We start from the raw sequence: 22,650 nt of genomic DNA on the forward strand, positions 1-22,650 counted from the left end.
GGCTGCGTCCACTCTGAAACATTTTAAACTCATCTCTTCTTCTACATTTCAGTTTTAAACTCGTCTCTTCTTCTCTGTTTCCTCCTCCATCCACTCTCCTCCAGAGTCTTCAGCCCCTAAAACAGAGACTTTCCGAAACGCTGCTGGACCCATTTTAGTCTAAACCTCCAGGGTTGTGTTGTAGTCTGGATGAACAGAAACAGAGACCTTTGGAAATGATGACATAGACGCCCACGGTGGCTCCTGATTGGCTCTTATTAGCCTGGACTACCAGTGGTGAAACAACATGGATAATGAATAAAAGTGTTACTGACCTTGTTGTCTTTGCAGCAGCTGTTCGGTTCAATTCTGTATTTTAACTCTACAACTGTCTTTGCTGTTCCTGTTTCAGAGGATTTGCTGGAACTAACCAAGTGCTTCCTGTTTACACCAGCTCACACATGCTTGGTGTAGGCGAAGGTCACGTGATCTATGTTTTTTGGTGTATTTGTGATAGTGATAAAATCCTTTTTGAAATTAAAACGAATCAGTGTGGACATAACTTCACTTCATCTAGAGGAAACAAAACACACTCATAACAAGCAACACAGTTGTTTAAAATTTTATATTTGTAACATACTGTGTATGAGGGAAGTTGTACAATACAATATTCAGCATATCACAGTCATTGATTTGGGAGCAGTTGGTCTTTATCCGAGCTATGGAGTGGGTCTGTCAGAGGTAGAAGAGTGGGGTTAAGACATGTCCTATTTTCTTCTCTGCAGTGGAACTTAATGGTTATGGTCCCAGGTGGTCACTGGAGACGGGAGGCTGGATGCACCAGGTCCAACTGTTAAAATGTCCAGTTACTCCTTCTTCTTGTAGTCCTCCAGGTGGGCCAGGATCCATCCAGATGGTCCCAGGATGGCCAGGGAGAACATGCCGATTCCAATGGCCGTTTCCTGGACAACAGTGAGACAGCGGTCACTCAGTCAGCTGACAGCCAATCATCTTCACAGCTGCACAAAACATCAGTTCATGTGTTTGTACTGGGGGTGCAGGTTTGAAGTCCAAGTTCAAAAAGGCTTTTAGGGAGCGACAATCAGACGTGTCCTCCCGGTGTCACATTCAGAGACATGAGATTCACTGACCCTGCAGCTTCAGGCTTCTCACTGGTTCACATATAAACCTGAACTAAACTTCTAATACTAGGCCCCAAACATAGTGAGTAGTTCTGCACTGGCTCTCAGACTGAACCAGAATCACACCAGTCTTCAATCTGTCGATATAGTTTAGATTCATTCTGATAAACTATTGTAAATCTGACAAAATGCTTTTGACTGTTGCTGATACTATTGTCCATGTGTTCCAATGAGATTCTATCATGTATCAGTTTAGACCAAATGATGAACAAACCACAATTAGTCAAGGTTAAAACGTGTGTTATATACATTACATTTAAAGATAAACAGTTTAAGAACAATCACACAAACACAGTGTCACTTGGTCATCAGACACAGGACAAGTGAAGAACCATATTTCTAGTGAGCAGGTCAATGTGGACTCATCTTTCTACATGTGATGATGTGAGACCAAAAAACTTAAAACTTAAAAAGGATAAAACACATTAAAAACTAAACTAGTATAAATACATGAATAATTGTTCTGTGTGTAGGAAAATACAGTTCATGTAATCTGCTGTGACAAATGAATCTGTTACATCTGTCACTCAATATGATGTCGTGTCACACCATACATTGGACCTTTTGGTGAAACGTAGACTTACTGTGTTTCAACAAACTGTTACTAACTTTGTCAGAGGCATTTATAGAAGAGCTCAGAGCTAAATCAAACTACAAGTTGAAGTTTAGTGGTGGTGACGGTGAAGTCATGTGACCGTGGTGTCGGTTTATAGCCAAACATGAGCTTTTTACAGCTGCTGATTGTATTTATGCTTAAAACATCATAAAGTGGTGTCATTAGTGAAGATTATCCCGCTGAACAAAACCTGTCAGGATCAGAAACTGTTGCTGATTTTCTCTAATCATCCAAAACACAGCGGAGAAATCCTATTGGCTGTTTGTGGAGGGAACCAGGTGATGATGACTTCAGGGTTGGACTACAGAAATACGTCATCCCTGCAGCTCTGTGTGGGCTAAAACCAATGGTTCTGGAAGGCCTGCACAATAACAAGCAAGAGGCTACACTACTACTAAGTTTAATGAAGACAAGAAAGTATAAAATACTCTTCAGCATATTCTTCACCTTCACACACTGATGTTTGAGTTAATTTACAGACCCTTGTTGGTGCTATCATTTTTCAGCACTACAGTCTTCCACTTTGATGAAAGCGGCCAAATTAAATCAACACCTCTCAATTCAGATTTTACAAAACATTAGTCTTAGCGAACGACACCAAATAAATTGAGCGACAATTTAATAAAGGAAAATTAGCAGAAAGGATTTTGTGTCTGTTTCCACCGATGTCCTGCTTTGCTGACTGTATGGACATTGGACATTATAAGGAATGCCGAAGACTTTTCACAAATGTTTGTGCAGCTGTTCCTAAAACTGCCTCATTACTGTGACCGCTTCATACAGACACTTCGTTACTTAGCATAGCGCGCTAACGTCTGTTAGCTCGGCCTAGCTAACGAGGGAAGCCGAACTATCACTATGAAAATAGTGAGCGGAGATTTGAAATACTTCCCCAGGCATGTAGACATTTAAATTAAAAAAATGTTTTCATGAGACACAATGGCTTTTAAAACAAATCACACGGATTTAACACCGCCCGCTGACTGTACAGACACCGGTTTTGACCTCGTCAGCCAAGGACAAGCTGCTAGCTCTGTCAGTCCGTTAGCATGGAGCTAAGGTGGCGGGGCGACAGAAGCAGACTTACAACTGGGCCGATCTTCTCCTTAGGCGGTCTGGTGTACACACTGGCTCTCTGAGAGACGGTGTGTTGCCGCAGAGCCGGAGCAGCACGGCTGGCGACGGTCCTCAGGAAACCCGGCATGTTTGTCTGCTACGGCGAAGAGATGTCTTCTCGATTGAAGGAGCTGTGATGACGTCAGAGGAAGTGTCTCAATGCAAAGGTAAGTCCTCCTCTTAGCATCATCGAAGGGAATTAGCGCCCCCCACTGACCTGGATGTTCGTGGAGGTATCACGCTCCTCAGTCGATTAAACATGACAGACCAACATTAACAATCTAACAGAAAGAATAAAATATCAGTACCTTGTACCTTGTATGTTCTGTTGCCATGGCGCCGCGGATGGCTGCCTCGGTGTGTTGGTGCGCATTTTTTTGCCTTATTTTCTTTGTAAATCCAGTTTTCTGCCTTGGTTTCCAGAGCTCTCTCACCAGAGAAGAGCTCATTAACATCAGAGAAACAACTCCAGAGGATTTTTTCCACCTTTCTCGACTCATCTGTGGGATTATTGGACATTTTGGTCAGAGGTCACTGACCGTTGCTCTCGCAGTGAAACGCCGGAGGAGAGGAAAACGTGCCGGTGCGCTTGCGCGTCTCCGCCGGCGCGCACTCCGCACACCGCTCCCAGGTATCTTTCTCTCCAACGTGCGTTCACTGCCCAACAAGCTGGATGAACTTCAGCTACTGGTGCAGAAGAACAGAGACTTTTCTTCATCTGCCGTCCTGTGCTTCACGGAGACGTGGCTGTGTGGATCGATTCCGGACTCTGCGCTGGAGCTGGCCGGCTTCCAACTCTTCAGAGCGGATCGCGACACAGAGCTGTCCGGCAAAACCAAAGGTGGAGGAATGTGTTTTTATGCAAACAGTGGCTGGTGCAGAGACGTGACAGTGATCCTGCAGCACTGTTCTCCTGACCTGGAGACTTTCATCATAAACTGCAGGCCCTTCTACTCCCCCCGTGAGTTCACCTCATTCATCCTGGTCGGTGTTTACATCCCACCACAGGCCACAGCAGATACTGTGTGTGGAGCGGACCAACCCGGACTCCGTAGTTATTGTCCTTGGTGACTTTAACAAAGGGAACCTCAGTCATGAACTGCCCAAATACAGACAGTTTGTTAATTGCCCGACCAGAGAGGGGAACACTCTGGACCACTGTTACCCCACAATCAGTGGTGCTTATCCCGCCGTCCCCCGGGCTGCACTGGGCCACTCTGACCATGTCATGGTCCACCTGATTCCCACATACAGGCAGAAACTAAAACTGTGTAAACCTGTTGTGAGGACATGGAAGCAGTGGAGCAGTGAAGCCATAGAGGATCTGCGGGCATGTTTGGACTGCACTGACTGGGAGGTGTTCAGGACTGCTTCCAACAGTCTGGATGAGTTCACAGAGGCTGTGACGTCATACATCAGCTTCTGTGAGGACTGCTGTATCCCATCACGCACCAGGGTGAGTTATAACAATGACAAACCCTGGTTCACAGCTAAGCTCAGTCAGCTCAGGAGGCAAAAGAGGAAGCTTTCAGGAGCAGGGACAGGGACAAGTTTAAAGAGTCCAAGTACAGGTTTAGCAAGGTGGTGAGAGAAGCTAAACGACTGTACTCTGAGAAACTTCAGCTCCAGTTCTCAGCCAACGACTCTGCTTCTGTCTGGAAAGGGCTCAGACAGATCACTAACTACAAACCTAAACCCCCCCCACTCCATTAACGACTTCCGTCTGGCCAACGATCTGAATGAGTTCTGCTTTGAAAGACAATGAGACAGGCCTGACACCAACCCCCGCGAGTCCAGCCACCACCTCCAGACCACCAGCTTCTCCTCCCCCACTTTAGCAGGGGCCCTGGCACCTTGACAACTAGCCACATCAGAACCCCCCTCCTCCTCCCCTACCAAAGGAACGTCTCTCTCTATCCTGGAGAGAGATGTCAACAGGCTTTTTAAGAAGCAGAACCCCCGCAAAGCAGCCGCTCCTGACTCTGTCTCTCCATCATCCCTGAAGCACTGTGCTGATCAGCTGTCTCCAGTGTTCACGGACATCTTCAACACCTCACTGGAGACCTGCCACGTGCCAGCCTGCTTCAAATCCTCCACCATCATCCCTGTCCCCAAAAAACCAAGGCCCACAGGTCTAAATGACTACAGACCCATTGCCCTGACCTCTGTGGTCATGAAATCATTTGAGCGCCTTGTCCTGTCCCACCTCAAATCCATCACTGACCCACTCCTGGACCCCCTGCAGTTCGCCTACAGAGCCAACAGGTCTGTAGACGACGCCGTCAACATGGCTCTCCACTTCATCCTCCAGCACCTGGACTCCTCAGGGACCTATGCCAGGATCCTGTTTGTGGACTTCAGCTCTGCCTTCAACACCATCATCCCGGCTCTGCTGCAGGACAAGCTCTCCCAGCTGAGAGTGCCTGACTCCACCTGCAGGTGGATCACCGACTTCCTGTCTGACAGGAGGCAGCACGTGAAGCTAGGAAAGCATGTGTCTGACTCCCAGACCATCAGCACTGGATCCCCACAAGGCTGCGTTCTTTCTCCTCTGCTCTTCTCCCTGTACACCAACACCTGCACCTCCAGCCATCAGTCTGTCAAGCTCCTGAAGTTTGCAGACGACACCACTCTCATTGGACTCATCTCTGATGGCGATGAGTCTGCCTACAGGTGGGAGACTGAGCGTCTGGTGACCTGGTGCAGGCAGAACAACCTAGAGCTAAACGCTCTGAAGACAGTGGAAATGATAGTGGACTTCAGGAAGAGCCCAGCCCCACCCACCAACATCACCCTGTGCGACTCCCCCGTGGCTACCGTGGAGCATTTTCGCTTCTTGGGAACCACAATCACAGAGGATCTCAAATGGGAGCTAAACATCAGCTCCCTCATCAAAAAAGCTCAGCAGAGGATGTATTTCCTGAGGCAGTTGAAGAAGTTCAACCTGCCAAGGACTATGATGGTGAACTTCTACACCTCCATCATTGAGTCCATCCTCACCTCCTCCATCACCATCTGGTACGCTGCTGCCACGGAGAAGGACAATAACAGACTGCAGCGTATCATCCACTCTGCGGAGAAGGTGATTGGCTGCAATCTTCCGTCCCTCCAGGACCTGTACACCTCAAGGACACTGAGGCGTGCAGGGAAGATTGTAGCTGACTCCTCCCACCCTGGACACAAACTCTTTGTGACACTCCCCTCTGGCAGGAGGCTGCGGTCCTTCAGGACCAAAACCTCTCGCCACAAAAATAGCTTCTTCCCATCTGCTATTAGCCTCATCAACAAGGCTAGAGAGCCCCACTGTTGCTGATCCCCCTGATCCTCAATTGCACCAATCACCAGCACAAATTCCTTGTATGTGGAAACATACTTGGCAATAAAACCGATTCTGATTCTGATTCTGATTCTGATTCTTTCATTTTAATACCAAACATTTTGTTGATAATACTTCTGTACTGTGTGGCAGTATTGCTACTTTTATATGAATTATATATTATTATTAATATATAATAGAATAATACATACAACACTTTTACATGCTACATGTCGGTTTAAAGGGACAGCACGGATAGTGTCACATATTTCACATCCACCTCATTTGTTGACAGTAATGTTCTACAGTAACAAGACTAACACCTATAAGACTCTGAAAAGACTCTCTCACATCTGAAGACAACGAGTCTTAAGTCTCAGAATTTTTAGTCACACACTATAAGAGTCTGTAAAAACTATGGATCCTGCAGGGTCACTAGTCGCAAGACTACGACTACATTGCTTTGAGATTATTTCTTGCTCCTGTCATGATCTGTTTGGTCTTAGTTAGATTAATCTGCAGTAGAAGAAGCATTAAGGTGCTGACAGTTAATAAAACAGAGAGTACTTAAACACCACATTGTGAATGTTTAATGTTCATGTCAGATACTGTGTAGATACTGTACTGTGCTGCTGCTGAGTGAAGTTTCTCTTAACACGGATGGAGCTGACGTAGCAAAGCCAGATGACCTCTCAGTGGGAGCTGGAGTCCTGCTGGGGTCCAATTCATCTCTGGAGTTAGGTCCACAGAGACTGTGAGGAAGAGTCTGATGTTTATCACGTTCATGGTTGTTGTAAAGTCAAATGGTCAAGTTCCATTGAGGGTCATTAAGATGGAACATATCGTAACATAGACACACTGATCCACATCCATATTGTCATCTGTCTATTATTATTCTGTGGAAACTATAAAGGTTCCTCAAGTAACCTTAAGAGTGGGTTCTTCTAAGAACCTTTTCTTGACGGTTCCTCAAGATACCTGGAGAGGTTCCTCCACATTTTCAAAATACAGAACTTTCAAAAGTTCCTTTGGGATCTTGCTGTTAAATCTTAGCTGTGTCTGAATTCAGGGACCACATCCTTCAGAGGACGCAGTCAACAAAGGCCTGACCTCTGAAGACTGACTAGACCATGAAGGCTGAAATGAAATTTGAGGGTCTGGTCTACAGATTGTTTCTCATTTATCCTCAGTCACTGTTTTATCTGCAGAGAACAGATTTTTAAAAAAATCTTAAAAAGTGACTCATCACTGGTGCAAGGTTGAATCTTGGAACGACCAAATCGCACTACTCGTGAGTAATTTAGTCATAATCTTTCTACTGTACAAGTGAGTGTGACAGATGGAGCAGGTCAATGTGGACTCATCTTTCTACATGTGATGATGTGAGACAAAAAAACTTGTTAAAAAGGATAAAACATATTAAAAACTAAACTTGTATAAATACATGAATAATTGTTCTGTGTGTAGGAAAATACAGTTCATGTAATCTGCTGTGACAAATGGATCTGTTACATTAATACCTGTTACTCATCACAGTAATTCTATTGATCTTCAGCCCCAGCAGAATGTGACGCCCTCCCACTGCCTTGAAGGTCGTCCTGGCCAACCTCAGCAGGTCATTGGTTGACATGGGAGGGTCATCAGCTGATGCAGTTCACCTTCTGGACTATAAAAGCTGGCCCATGTGCTTCCCTGTTCTCTTCCTTCCAACTGCTGACATTTGTTTTGGCATTATTTGCTTCACCTGCACAGCACACATACCACTCATTCATGCACTACTTTCCTGGCTAAACTTACTAATTTCCACACCCCATTGCTTAGTTGTGTTGCTTTTTAGTTACAATAAATTGTTTGTTTTTAGTTTAACACAGGGCCTGGAGATCAGATACAGTCACATTAAAGCTCTTTCCAACATTCTTTATATTAACTAACACCACAGAGGGTCTGTAGCCTTTGACCTTCACCAGCTGACGATCCAGCTCTGCTTCTGCTCACTTTGTTCCCTCAGTGAAGTTAAGTTTTCAGTCAAAGCTCATTGGTCAGAACCTCCAAGCCTCCACGTGAGCAGTAATCCAGTCTCGTGTGGCTGCTGCCCATGTCACACGCAGAGCAGCTCCTGCTAACCGGGGACAGGGGAGTGGTGGTATGTAATAATCCCCCTCACCCCATCCCTCCACATTTACCCCAGCCCTCCACTGGTCCCTGCTATGTTTAGACAGAAGCAGCGTTGTACTCAGATTCTCTGCATCTCTTCTGTCCAGACCTTTTATTTCGTTACTTCAGTGTGTTATTAGTTTGTGGGACGACTCTGGAAATGGGGCTCAGCTCTGGAGTTAATGTCTCAGATGATGTTGCATCTTACGGAGGAAAGAGTGCCTTCACCCAACTGGAGCACAACATAGTGGCTGGATATCTGATCACTGCAGGTAACAACAGGGCAGTCAGTGGCATCATGATGAGACAGACGTGATTGTGATGTTTGAATGTGATTTCACTGCATCATGTTCCTCTGTCGAACCTCTCAGTCAGATAACCTGACTCTCTGTGGTGTTTCAGAGGAGGCTGCATCGTTTGAACACAAACCCTACTAAAGTTTCTCTATATCAGGAAATATGGAGAAATACTGTTTGTGTAATGAATTCAGAAGATTCACCTCTAAAGAAAAACACCAGTGACCAATGAACACAGAGATGATTTGAAGTTCAATTCAATTCAATTTTATTTGTATAGCGCCAAATCATAATATACATTATCTCAAGGCACTTTACAGGGAAGTGGTTTAATATAAACTGTGTGAAGAGATCAAGTGGTCAGTCCTGTCTGTGGTCCTGTCTGTGGTCCTGTCTGTCTGTGGTCTTGTCTGTGTCCTGTCTGTGATCCGGTCTGTGGTCCTGTCTTCGGTCCTGTCTGTGGTCCTCTCCTGTTTCCTGTCTGTGGTCCACTCCTGTGTCCTGTCTGTGATCCTGTCTGTGGTCCTGTCTGTGTCCTGTCTGTGTCCTGTCTGTGGTCCTGTATGTGTCCTGTCTGTGTCCTGTCTGTGTCCTGTCTGTGTCCTGTCTGTGGTCCTGTATGTGTCCTCTGTCTGTGGCCCTAACTGTGGTCCTGCCTGTCTGTGGCCCTAACTGTGGTCCTGTCTGTCTGTGGCCCTAACTGTGGTCCTGTCTGTCTGTGGCCCTAACTGTGGTCCTGCCTGTCTGTGGCCCTAACTGTGGTCCTGTCTGTCTGTGTCCTTGTCTGTGGTCCTGTCTGTGGTCCTGGATCAGAAGAATCAGAGACAGATGGAAGCTTCATGTAGAATCATACATGTAGAATAAACACAGCTGGGTACTGAGGGAAACAATGAAACATGTTTGACAGGGGAGCAGGTTTTACGTCACATTAGAAGTTTATTAATGTAGCGTATAGTGATTTATAGGAGACAGGATGTTGTTGCATTGTGTACTTGTGTGCAGTTGATGCACTCATTGCTTTTGCTCTGTCATGAATGTTGTGTGTTTCTTACTTGTTCGTAATGACTTGTGAAAACGGGGGGTGGGGGTGGGGGTGGGGGGGTAACTCAGACTGTGCAGCCTGTTAGTGGTGAAAGAAAAGAGTTGTTATCCTTTGAAAAGCTGCTCTGAAAGCATTATGTAACTTATCCAGGCCTTGGCACTGTATCATGGTGGCTCATATAAACACATGTTTAAAGTTCAGTTCCTGCGTCCTGGGATGTGGTTAACATGATGACATCTTGAAAGTTGTTCTTGAATTTTACATTTCTTTCATGATGACAGTGGATTACAGAACAGGACAGATAAACATGACAGTGAGCATCTTATTTACAGAATTTGGCAGAATCTATTTACCTGTAGGATTTGATTCAGTCAGCAGCTGTGACAGCAGCACCAGCATCGTCAGTAATTCTAACAGCTTTGTAACGTACAGCTTCGGTGATGATATGCTGGCTATGTATATGCTGGCCTAATCCTCCGGTCAGAGAAGACGCAGCAACTTCTCTCCTTTAGATGACTTTATTGACACCTCTCCAGATGAACAGGGCACTGTAGTATGTGGGTGTGTGTGTGTGTGGTTTGTGATGTCTGCAAAGACAACAATAGTAAACAATATTAATGATAATTAAACTACAGTGGCATTAATAATAGAAAACCTGAATTACAATAAACATGAATAACATGTCATACAGCAAATGACCAATAGGAGGCAGTGCAGGGTCATTAAACAATACAATGGCCGAGCGCAACAGGCAGGTCACGTGACCAAGCTAAACTGAGACGGCCTCGTCGACTACTAGTCCGGTCAATTTGACACGCTAACATCAATATAACAGCGGCCTCATAAAACGGGCTGTCCCCATAAACGGGCTGTCCATGTTTATGGGGCTCAGTAAGACATGTTAAACGCTAAGCTAACAAAGAACTCCGAGCGTATTACCCCTGCTAATATTATTAGCTCTCATCACACAGTTAATGTAAACAACATTCACTCATCACATAGCTTACATCATCACCGACGCACACTGTTGTACAGTACAAAGGGATGAAGAAGAGCGCTGGTGATCGGCAGAAGATTAGCTCGACCAGGTAACTGCACAGGGAAGTTTATTGACCACACTGTGCATGCGCAAAACAGTCCATCGGTCTCTGCATGCAACAGCTTGCTGTGACGTGTACTCCTCACAGCAGGGAATTCACAACAAGCTTGATATATAAATGATGATATATTACATCAAGTATTTTCTTGGTTGTAGTCATTCTTTTGATGTTTAACCAGCTGTGTGAAATTTATGGCTATAAAGTGTTATGTGAGGTCACACTGACCTTTGACCTCTGACCATCAAAGTCTAATCACTTCATCTTTGAGGCCAAGTGAACGTTCCCTCCAGGTGATACTGGATATCATGTCCACCAGAATGAGACGGACGGACATACGTATCTCCAGATGGACGGACGACCTGAAATCAATAAGCCTCCTGCTTTGACTGTCTCCTGCTGTGACCGCCTCCGGCTCTGACTGTCTCTGGCTCCGACTGTCTCCTGCTCTGACTGTCACTGGGTCTGATTGTCTCCTGCTCTGTCTCCAGCTCCGACTGTCTCCTGCTCTGACTGTCACTGGCTCTGAGCCATAAAAACACATGGACACACAGTGTGTGAATGGACATGATGACAGAGGGAACATGCTGAACTCATCTTCGACTGACACACTGTGACTGTGTGAAGTTACAGAGATGTTGAACTCCTTTATATTCTGATCCACACTGATGCCAAACCTACTGTATATACATATAAAATTCATGCTGCTTTTATAGGTACGAGATGAAAAGAAAAGATGAAAAAAATATGAAGCAGGTGAATTATATGTCTAGTTCTTCAAAAGTGAATTATTTCACCAATTACTATCACACATCACATTTGTCACTCCTGGCATCTGGTAGACTTAACGGTCCTGGTTTGGAGGTTTGTGAATAAAGTCACCTTAGACAAAGACAACATGAAAGCTACTGTGTGTGTCCAAACCCAGCACCATTAGTGAGCTGCTCAGACTGTGAGAGACTGACTGTGAGGATGATTTCAACACCACATCAGATACATGACAGTGAGCAGTCTTTAAATCTGTAGCAGCTACTGTACAAGATGCTGAACCACTAACGGACAGACAGAGTTTCCTGCACAGGATCCATCAAACGGAGATCATCCTGTCACGGACTTGGCTGCAAACCGGATCCCTGATGACTGTTCTTTCTGGCACTGCATCTGCACTGATGTCGTTCTCAGGAGAGAAAATTACAAGCAAGAAATCAAATCAGAGAGCACAATCGCTCACTCCAGCACCTGAACTCTCATTCAGGCTCACGACAACCTAAGGAACAGCCCAAAACTGATGCTAGGCTGAGGGCCCAACTCCACCCCCTGAAGAACCAGACACCGCTCTGATGGAGACTCTATGACCAAACATGTAGGAATGGGGAGACTGAAAATCTAAGTCTGGGTCTGTCTGTCTTCTTGTCCACGCTGGGTCTTTTGATGCTCTCTGAAGGACAACTGACTCTGATCCTGAAAAAGACATTGAGTGCTGCTGGAGAAACTGAGCCTCTGTCAGTCACGACATGAATTCACTCTGAAGACAAGAACTGAATCTTAAACAGACTCCTTGGCCTGAATATGTGGCTGAGATCGACATGCTTCAGGTTATAGACCAGGGGTCGGCATCGGGCCATTTTTTTCCTAACCGATTACATGGTGGGCCAGAACATAATCAAAGGTTATTTTTAAGAAACTGATTAATAAAAAAGCAACTCATTTACTTTATTGTGTGGCCACAGTCACATACACTACATATGTTTGACTGATTAATTGAACTGGTGGTTTTTTTCCTCATATCATACTGTGCACTGTGCCTGATGTGACATGGTTGTGTCTGTCATTCACTCTCAAGGTGGATAAAAGTAGACTATAATAAGCATCTCAGGTGGGAGGAGATTCTCTATTTGGACATTAGCTACGTCTTAAAGTGAGACTGTCAGTTCAATATTATAAGATTTAAAACATCAGATTATCAAATTATCAAAATAATACGGCATGTCAGATATTATTGCTGGCAGGCCAGTTTTGGCTCCTGGTTGAATACTTGCTAATAAGCCTGACAGATTGATTCCAGAAGGGCTCAAACGGTAAATCATTTCAACTGAAGTCATTTCAATCTCAGTTGTTTTTTGGGTTGCTTTAATAGCAATAGCAAACATTTTAGTTTTTTAATAGATACCCTAAATACGACAAGATATTTTCTTTTTCCTCCTCACAATTTTGGAATTCAATCACGGACTGGATTGGAAGTTACGGCGGGCCGGATTTGGCCCGCGGGCCACCAGTTGATGATCACTATTATAGACAATTTGAATATTTTGGACTTGGAAAGAGTCAAAGCTGTAAACCTGATGGGGTTCATCCAAATATCACCAGATTCAGACTGATCAGTCCTGGCCTTTGTACATTGCAACCATGTACAATGTATGGATAAGAGAAAGAGAGCGTGCACATAGAGAGACAATCTGTATCTCTCTCCCCTCACCAACCCTGTTACTGAGTTTTCTTTAAAATTACACCAACAGGGGGCAACCCGGTAGTCGAGTGGTTAGGGCGCATACCATTTGGGCGCAAAGATGCTCTTAGCAGGCGGGCACTGGTCCGACTCTTTCCTGCATGTCGTTCCCCTCTCTACCCCCTGTCAGTCTCCACTGAACTATAATAAAGGCATAAAAGCCCAAAAAATAATAACTTTAAAATTACACCAACAGAAGTAAAGCAGAGGTAAATGAGTTAAATGAACACACCCACCCAGCTCTGTCTTTAGTTCCTGTCAGTCATCTCATACACAGAAAACACTGGAGTAAGGAAGAAAGATTAAAAATCAAATCAACAGCAACATAAATACAAAACAACACATTAGCCTCGTACCACCTTATAAACACAGCAGGAACATAAAGATTTCTGTTCAAACAGACAGATCTGGAATCGTCAGAGGACCTGCAGATTAAAGCCTGTTTCCTCTCCTCTTCTGTTTAAACCCAGGATGAGCTGTTACAGGATTCCTCCTCTGACTCTGTTCTTCACGTCTTCTCTCCTCAGGCGTCATCAGTTTAACAAGCAACATTGTGGTGCTGCTCATGTTTGTGAAGTTCAAGGAACTGCGCACTGCCACCAACTTTATCATCATCAACCTGGCCCTCACTGACATTGGAGTGGCTGGGATCGGCTATCCCATGTCGGCCGCCTCTGACATCCACGGCAGCTGGAAATTTGGCTACACTGGTTGTCAGGTGGGTGAACGTGATGTAACTGTGTTAGATTGCTCTGATCACAGACTGTAAATATAGATAGGCGGAGCCTCTGTGACATCACTCTAGTTTTATGAAGCTCAAGCTCTTGGCAGTGCCTGACTCCCCCCTAACTCCCAGCCAATCCAAATATGGTCAAAGAGGTGGGGTGTGTGTGGAGCTGAGACTCTGATTCATGCCAGTTTGTGACAAGCATACTAACCCACTTGTCACTCAAGTCCATGCCCTCAGTTCTCCATCACTGTAGTCCTTAATAAAATGTAAACAGGTGAGTTGTATAAATTCAGCCATACAGGTGTCATGAAGGAGGAAATTATCTCTAGAGACCAGAACAGTTTTTGTACCAGGCTGTAAACATGTTTCTTTCTGCTGTAAAGTTGGACATTTGAACATGGGAGTCTCTGGGGACTGACTCACTGCTGGAGCCAGACTCTAGTGGTCGTTAAGGGACTGCAGCTTTTAGCTCTTCACAGTTGACTTGTTTTGTACACACAACATCTACTGCCTGTCTGCTCCTTGAGACAAATTAGTGATTAATGTTGTTTTCATGTTGTCACGAAAACACGTCAGGTGGTAATTCAAATTTTTTTTCCTAAGGTGAAGCAAATACACCTGTGGAGTCAATGTTACACCTTCTGATTCCGTGAGAGTCTGTGTGGTGTGTGAGGCTCTCGTGCAGCCATCTGAGTCTCCACCAGTTTATTTCCATGTGTGCAGACAGTCAGCATGGTCACTATGCTACAACAGCACCAACCACACATAAGCTGAAAAACAGAGCTGGAGGAGCTACTTGATCTCTACTATTCATCTGTAAAGGAAGAATGGCCGTGACAGTCATTTTCACCATTTTGAAACTTTGTTAAGTAAAAAAACAGACCTGCTGGTTCCTGACTTTTCCTGAAAGTGTCTTTATTTTCATTTAAAAGGGTTTTCATGGAAAGTACACAAAAGGGAAAAAATATTATATTTTCTACTTATTTTGGGGATAGACGGTCGTATTGACCACATGGAATTTCGTGCTGTTAAATTGTTTATCTTGGTTGCTTAGCAACTATCAAATCAAAAACATCCATATCAGTCTTGTATGCCAGCTAGCAGATATATCAATTTGATAAAAACTACTTATCATTTGATTAAAATTGACTTATCACAAATATCAATTATCAGAAATTTAATAATTTATAAAGGACGAAGACAAAAACAATAGCTGCCACGGTCCTGGAGATGCTTCAGCCTTGATGACTCTGATGCAGGTGGAAACTGACACCGACTTTTCCTGGGTGGATGAAAACTCTTCATCCTCATCAGAGAGTGATTCCGATTCAACACCAACAAAACAGAGGTGGCTGCTTCTTCTGACTGTCCTTCAGCCAACTGAACGTCCAGGGAGAAGACAGAGCCGTAATGTCCTGACTGAAGCTGCCCTACAGCACACACAAAGCACAACACTGAAAATGCACGCACAGCCTACCTGTGTGTCTTTGATGATGGCATGCTGAAGCATATCAGAGACTGCACTGCAGCTGAGGCACACGGCACTACGGTGATTTGGTGACAGTGGCTAAAGTGAAAGCCTTCATCGTCCTGCTTTATGTCTGTGGTGCAAAAACATGGAGCTGGACAGTCTGTAGTCTGAGAAATGGGTCTCTCGTCTTTTAAGGAAACCCCGGACAGGAATCACTTCAGGGCAATCATGAGATTCTTGTGGTTTGACAAGAAGGAGATACGACATGTGCGTCTGCAGTTTGCCCCGGTGTCGGCCACTTGGAACAAGTTTGTCCAAAACAGCATAGCCTGCTACAAGCCCGGTGCCGACAAACCAGATAAATTTGGTGTCAAGTTTTGGCTGGCTGTGCATAGCCAGCTGTTGTTCGGTGTCTCATATATTTTTTTACTTGTGACGCGCTTGTCTGAGAGCAGAAATAACACAGAACACAGAAAAGACCTGTTGATGTCACAGTGACATCATACAGCAGCATCATGTAAAACTGACACCTTCCACTATAGTCTCTGTGTCTAGACCCAGGCACAAAGACTATGTGTATGTCTCTCCATGTTCTGTTACCACAGGGCTCAGTCAGAAGTGACCCAGCCTCATTGTGCTCCATCTCCTGTTTTCACAAACTGATCTGAGACTAAAGCTGTGAGCAGACTGACGCACACTTAGCTGCTGCGGCCACGTGTTAGGAATTTTTTAGCAGATTATGTTTTTCCTCAGTCCTTGTTATTGTACAGTAATATTGACCCATGTGATATTAATCTACAGTGAGAAGGAGAGCTGGGGGCCAGAGCCGAACCATTCATCAGGCCTGTGACGGCTCTACTACACAACACACAGTCAGAGGAAACAACATGCTTCTAAATATCAGAATATGACACACACACACACACACACACACACATCCTGGTGGTCCGACAAAAATCTGTATTTTCTGGAGGGAAACTGGTCCAGAGCAGATGACAGTGTATTGTCTCTGTCCAGTGAAGTAGAGTTTATTGCAGTAGTGAATGAAAGAAGGTCACAGTTACACACATGAGAGAAAAGGAACGCAGTGTAAAAGATAACACAACACACACACAATAAATAATGAGCCGCTGCACATTTGGCCAGTGTTTCTAGATATTTGAGCACAGTTTTTTTAAAAAGCCTTATTTATTACATTAGCATTAGCATTAGCCTAGCTTCAGTAACATTAGTTTCTATAGCTAATGACAACAAAACAACAAAAACCCTGCACTAAATATCATACACTAATGGTACAGTATCACATGTATTACTTCTCTCTTACACACACACGATGCTGGCAGGCTAAGCTAACATTAGCTTACTGTCATCAAAAAATAATGATGCTGTACCTGACCTAGACTTTAGGTCTCCATCACAGTGAACACACAATTCTCCATTTATTAGTCACATGTCAGTGAGTGACAGTTTGATCTGAGTGCAAACTTTTCAAACTGATCTGCGTCTTTATTTCTAGGCAACCGAGCTGCAGTTTCACCAAGAATAAAACAGAAGCAAATGTTATTACGGTGATGAAATTAGTGAGTTTCAACTCAACATTCAAATCTCTCCAAGTTGATGTATCTACTGGCTCCAGGTAAAGAATATAGGATTTAACCAGGTGTACCTACATTACCTTAAAATGCCCTCAGACAGTCGAACAGCAGCTGATGAAGCACAAACTGCGAAATAAAAGTCATAAGTTTGAATTTGAACAAATTGTTTTTGTCACAGATCTTCAACATCAGAATGATGAATTTCTGTGTTTGTCTCCAGATCTACGCAGCTCTCAACATCTTCTTTGGCATGGCCAGCATCGGCCTGTTGACGGTGGTGGCCATCGACCGCTACCTCACCATCTGCAGACCAGACATAGGTAACGATGTGCTGCTCTCAATGCATGTAGAAATAATCTGACTGCACTCCTTTGACAGTCTGCACCTACACCTACACCTGCACCTGCATCTACATGTACAACTACACCTACACCCTCACAGTCCTGCAGTGATCCCTGCCTCCATGACGGTTGTATGGTTCGGATGTTTGTTGAGCTGTGTTGTGTTATAGAGGTGTTTCTGTTACACCCTCACTGATGGACAAAGTAATTTCAGTGTAGCAACAGCACCAAACTACAGCCTCCAGAATCATCACACATAAGCATTATCATGTTTGTATTAGACCCTATTAGTTTTATTTAAGTGTACCTAATAAACTGGAAAATAATGAGTTATTCATCATCCCCATGGTTACTCTCTGACATCTGACCTGTCTTTAATCTTTGTTTCAAATATTAAATAAAAATATAAAAGGGAGATTGCCATGAAATTCACTGGACATCCCCGTGTTCCCAGTGCAGTAAATATTTTTAATCACCTCAGTCCTGATATTTTTATCCACTTGACAGTAAAAATGATAAAATTGTGGGTAAAGTCTTGTTGACTTGTATGTTTGTGGGTCGACACAGAAACCAGCACAGTTTTTAGTTTAAGTGTTAATTTATTCAAAAAACTGGAAACTAACTAGAACTTGTCATTAACCAGCGTCAGTGTCCTGACTGTCCTGACCTCTCTGTGCTGGTGTCACCTCTCTGTCCAGGGCAGAAAATGACGGTGCGATCATACAACCTCCTCATCCTGGCAGCGTGGCTCAACGCGGTCTTCTGGTCCTCCATGCCCATAGTGGGCTGGGCGGGTTACGCCCCTGACCCCACCGGAGCTACCTGTACCATCAACTGGAGACAGAACGATGCGTGAGTTATCAACAGACTGGAGATCTCATTGGTCTCAAAAATATCACACTATACTTCACTATACTTACTACTACTGCTGGTACTACTGTAAACTGCTACCACCTCTATCAGTACTGCTTAGTTCTCCTGTTTGCAGATATGAAATGATTGTTACTCAGGAGCTCGGAGCTCAGCTGAGGCTCATGTCAAACAACATAAACCAGACTTCAGAGAAAATAGTTCAGACTTTGTTTATTTGAACTTATATGCACCAAACTTGGTGACATGATGGACCTGGCAGGAACACAGATCAGGTAATTAAAGTTAATGAGTAGTTACTAGTAATAATACGTCATTAGTTAAGTTGTTCATATTATTATAGTTAATTACAATTATTTAATTAAAAATGATAATAAGTATTCATAAATAATCTAGTGTAATGCATGTAATGTAGAACAGTGTAGTATAGTGTATATAGTGTATGTAGTGTAGATAGTTGTTGTCTCTTTGTTACATCCTGATTTATGATTGTTAACCTGTTGTAGTGACTCTGTGTTCAGACAAATATAAACTGAATTTATTTTATTTGGACTGGAACTTTATTTAAAATGTTAACACACACATCAGCCAGGCCTGAGATAAGGTATAATGCACAGGTATAATGACCAGGATGATCCTGGCTCTGCTTCTCCTCCACAGCTCCTTCATCTCTTACACCATGGCTGTGATAGCTGTGAACTTTGTGCTGCCTCTGTGCGTCATGTTTTACTGCTACTACAACGTGTCGGTCACTGTGAGGAGATACAAAGCTGGGAACTGCCTGGACAGCATCAACATCGACTGGTCGGACCAGATGGACGTCACCAAGGTGAAAACTGAGACTCTCTCAGACTGTCATTTTTCTGTGGTGGTCAGACACCTCCACTGATGAACATTCATTAATCAGTGAATGTTTTCCTGAAGATCAGTTACCTGTGAGAGGCCTCAGGAGCTGATTGGAGATGTGACGTGAAGAAATGTGATTACATCCAAGTGTGATTACATCCACAATGTTGACACATCCAGTGTCCACATCTCGCCACAGTCACAGTTTATGATCATGAGGCTGAGTCTGATTCAGTTTTAATCAATACAGTCTACACACATTTAACCACAACAGTGTGTTTTCAGGCATCACTATGTTAATGGTATGTTGGTGTGTGAGCTTCAGGGAGCACATCTGTTCCAGATCCAGTCCAGTACTGATCTGCAGCAGCTGCTGTTTCTACACTGCTGCTGTAGACAAGTCGTAGACTGATTGCTGAGCTTGCCTGGCCAGTGTTAGACCCCGTCCCAGTTCCCCCCCTGGGTCCTGATCAGGACTTTATCATCATGTCATCACTGACACAGTTCAGGCTCTGAATCATTGAGTTCTGTGTTTTATACTGACAAAACTGACAAAACTTCTTTTTTCTACCATTAAAGGTCCATCTAGTCTAAAGTTAGATGTCCATGTGTTTGTGATTATAAAGCAGGTCTAGGTTCTATATTAATACTGTGAAAGTATCAAAGCCTCAGTCCACAGAGAAATGCACACAGCCTGTATTCAGAAACTGAGCCTTAAAACAAGCCATCAGGACTCCTAGAATTTTGTGATGTCACAACAAAGCAGTCACCGCCCTCAAGCCCCGCCCACCTGGACCAACCATCCAACCCTGCAGGATTTGTTTTCTCTGAGTGTTCACCTGAAATCTGCTATATTTTTATTGGATCACTCAGAAAACAGTCAGCCAATCAGAGGAGAGGATCAGAGTCTCTCTTCTAATTGGCTGACTGACCTGTTGTTACTAGAGCTCCAGAGAGAAGCCTGAGACAGGAGATGTAAAACTACACTGAGATGGTTTTTGGCTTTTAAAACCACAAACATATCTTCTGATGGAGATCAACACTTCAGATAAAACACTGCAGAAGTTAAAATATGGAGCTTTAACATTTGTGTTCATTGTTCTTCTTCCGTCTTCTTCTCATTTTCTGTTTATGGCGGTTGTTTACCATTTTATTTAATGCTTACAAGCGTAACAACAGTAACCCCATGTTTAACATCACAATGATATGAACTGTGGGTAATTCCCTGAAGCAGTACCCTCTTAAGCAAAGTGTGCATTAAGGACTTAACATGTCTGTGAGAGAGTCCTGACCAAGTATCAAGATGTGAGCTGCTGTTCTGAAGCCTCCAGTTTGTAATTTGTCCATCGCCATCTTGGTTTTTTGAAACCAGTAGAAACCGTATTTGGAGGAGAAGGTGGAGCTGAGGAGGAGTGAGAGGTGGATCTGACCTGCTCCGTACTCTATACTGTTGTCAGGCAGGTCCCTGTATGTGGTACAGTCTGTCAATCACACAGAAGCCCCGCCCTAATGTATCCCCTGCTTTATGGTCCGATTTCCTCTAAATGGAGGATAATTTAAAAAAAAATGAACATCATGTTGTATAGAAGAAGACTACAAACTAGTGACTGAGACCATAAACTCATTAGGAATATGTTTACGGAAGTAATAAATCAAGTGAGAAGTAGAGACTTTTTCACATAGACTTCAATTCCATCAGATTTCTTTTCAAACCAGTGGAGTCGAATGCAGCTTTAAGGCTCTTCAGCACTGGCTTCACTCTTCAGACACAGTTTGACATTGGGACAGACATGAGACCTCATGGACTCATGGACCAAAAACCCACCTCAAAGTCTGTGAGTCTCTGAGGGAGGACATTGGGGTTGGGCCTTGATCTTGAGGAGTGGATGTCAGATACACATCAGAGTCATATATTTATTTCTGGCCACTCTGTCCACAGATTCACTCACATTAAAAACCTAAATGTGAATATACTTGATCAGGAAAAACAGAGAAATAACTGAGATCTTTCCTCGTAGTTTCCTCTTCTTCACCTGAATCTTTTTCTCCTAACAATCTCAACTCTCCTTCATCACTGTGTCTGTGGCCTTCAGATGTCCATAGTGATGATCGTCATGTTCCTGGTGGCCTGGTCTCCCTACTCCATGGTGTGTCTCTGGGCATCATTTGGTGACCCCAGGACCATTCCTGCCCCGATGGCTATTATTGCTCCACTCTTTGCCAAGTCCTCCACTTTTTACAACCCCTGCATTTATGTTGTAGCCAACAAGAAGTGAGTGTTTTTAGACAGATGTGTTAGTGCTGTTATAGTGTTTCACGGTGATGGTGCATTCAAGAACATAAATTATCCTTTCCTCCAGGTTCAGAAGAGCCATCATAGGGATGATCCGATGTCAAACCAGGCAGCGAATCACCATCAATACCCAGGTTCCCATGGCAACCTCCCAGCAACCTCTGACCCAATAAGATGAAAGTATTGCATTGTTTTATTAACCCTGACATTAACCACGTACAGAAAATTGGTCTGATGAAGTAACATGAATCTTATAGCTGTTATTCTGTTTAATAACCTGACTGAGCATCATGGTGTTTACTGTGTAAATCCCACTTGCTGTGACATTGTAGTCATTTTTGTGTTGCAGTTACTTCATTAACAAACTATCGATGAAAGTCTCTGTGTGGACTGTGTTCTTGTCAGATTAATATCTAGTGCATGAAAATGACTCCTAAAAAAGCAGGGGGGCGCACCAACAAAGATCCCCTGCTCTGTGGGCAGAGGAAAGGGCAAGACGACTGAAGTCCTCACTGATACAAGGTCCAGGCCAGTCTGCTTCAAGGGCTCAACAGGCAGACCATCCAGGACCGCCTGGAGAGCTCAGTGTGGAAAGAGGCAACTGGTGGGGTCTCAGTGTGTGGACACCTCATATGATGTGTTCTATAGGCAGATGGTCCTGACTATGAAGTGGACGAAGCCATCACCACCAGCCACCAATGCCACCGCAAACACCCTCAAGGTGGATGCTGCACAACCTAATCAAACAGCCCCTGTATCCCTACATCCCGTTCATGGATGTGATACACGCCAACACGTTCCTTATGCCCTGGAAGTGGAATGGGCCATGAGTTTATTTTGTGGAAAAACATGGTGGCTCTCAGCCACCAAACCATGTGGCGCCCCCCAACCCACACCTACACCTGCTTCCTGATTCCTCATTGGGAAATTTGAGAAGGTACCAGACTCTCAGGAAACTGTCCCCACAGTGATGTTGTCCAACCTCAGCGTGACTAAAGACTAGAATAGATCAGTAGGTAAAGTGATAGATTCATACAGGAGCAGCATTAGAGAAGAAATTATAACATGCAAACTACTTTTAAATACATTACTAAAGATTACATTTCACTAGAGCCTTCTCAACAGAGTCCAAAATTATTTTTTCAGATGTACGTTTACCTTTTTTAAAATCAAGTAGTAG

The 22,650-nt window shown here is 44.0% G+C and overlaps 2 protein-coding genes across 2 annotated transcripts; one reads left to right on the plus strand and one right to left on the minus strand.

Annotated features, from left to right (window-relative positions):
- Positions 1-589: 589 nt before the first annotated feature.
- Positions 590-3,068, minus strand: LOC139614141 (cytochrome c oxidase subunit 8A, mitochondrial-like). The gene is made up of 2 exons (XM_071471304.1): positions 2,885-3,068; positions 590-941 (listed from the first exon to the last, which is right to left on the minus strand). Exons 1-2 carry the CDS (start codon positions 2,999-3,001, stop codon positions 846-848), a joined length of 213 nt encoding a protein of 70 aa, XP_071327405.1. The 5' UTR covers positions 3,002-3,068; the 3' UTR covers positions 590-845.
- Positions 3,069-8,420: 5,352 nt separating this feature from the next.
- On the plus strand, positions 8,421-21,847 carry rrh (retinal pigment epithelium-derived rhodopsin homolog). Its single transcript, XM_071471439.1, has 7 exons — positions 8,421-8,655; positions 13,852-14,042; positions 17,341-17,440; positions 18,160-18,313; positions 18,992-19,160; positions 21,271-21,449; positions 21,538-21,847. Exons 1-7 carry the CDS (start codon positions 8,544-8,546, stop codon positions 21,641-21,643), a joined length of 1,011 nt encoding a protein of 336 aa, XP_071327540.1. The 5' UTR covers positions 8,421-8,543; the 3' UTR covers positions 21,644-21,847.
- Positions 21,848-22,650: the final 803 nt, after the last annotated feature.

This window comes from Trachinotus anak, unplaced genomic scaffold, assembly GCF_046630095.1.
Source record: "Trachinotus anak isolate AG129_WGS33_773 ecotype Australia unplaced genomic scaffold, CSIRO_AGI_Tana_v1 ptg000033l, whole genome shotgun sequence".
Classification (NCBI taxonomy): Eukaryota; Metazoa; Chordata; class Actinopteri; order Carangiformes; family Carangidae; genus Trachinotus; species Trachinotus anak.

What these genes read in the sequence shown, in the direction of transcription:
- rrh (XM_071471439.1), top strand. Translation starts at nt 8,544, where the DNA reads ATGGGGCTCAGCTCTGGAGTTAATGTCTCAGATGATGTTGCATCTTAC. An exon ending in TGGATATCTGATCACTGCAG is followed by an intron (nt 8,656 to 13,851) that starts GTAACAACAGGG and finishes TTCTCTCCTCAG; the next exon opens with GCGTCATCAGTTTAACAAGC. An exon ending in TATGTTGTAGCCAACAAGAA is followed by an intron (nt 21,450 to 21,537) that starts GTGAGTGTTTTT and finishes CCTTTCCTCCAG; the next exon opens with GTTCAGAAGAGCCATCATAG.
- LOC139614141 (XM_071471304.1), bottom strand. Translation starts at nt 3,001, where the DNA reads ATGCCGGGTTTCCTGAGGACCGTCGCCAGCCGTGCTGCTCCGGCTCTG. An exon ending in AGGAGAAGATCGGCCCAGTT is followed by an intron (nt 942 to 2,884) that starts GTAAGTCTGCTT and finishes ACTGTTGTCCAG; the next exon opens with GAAACGGCCATTGGAATCGG.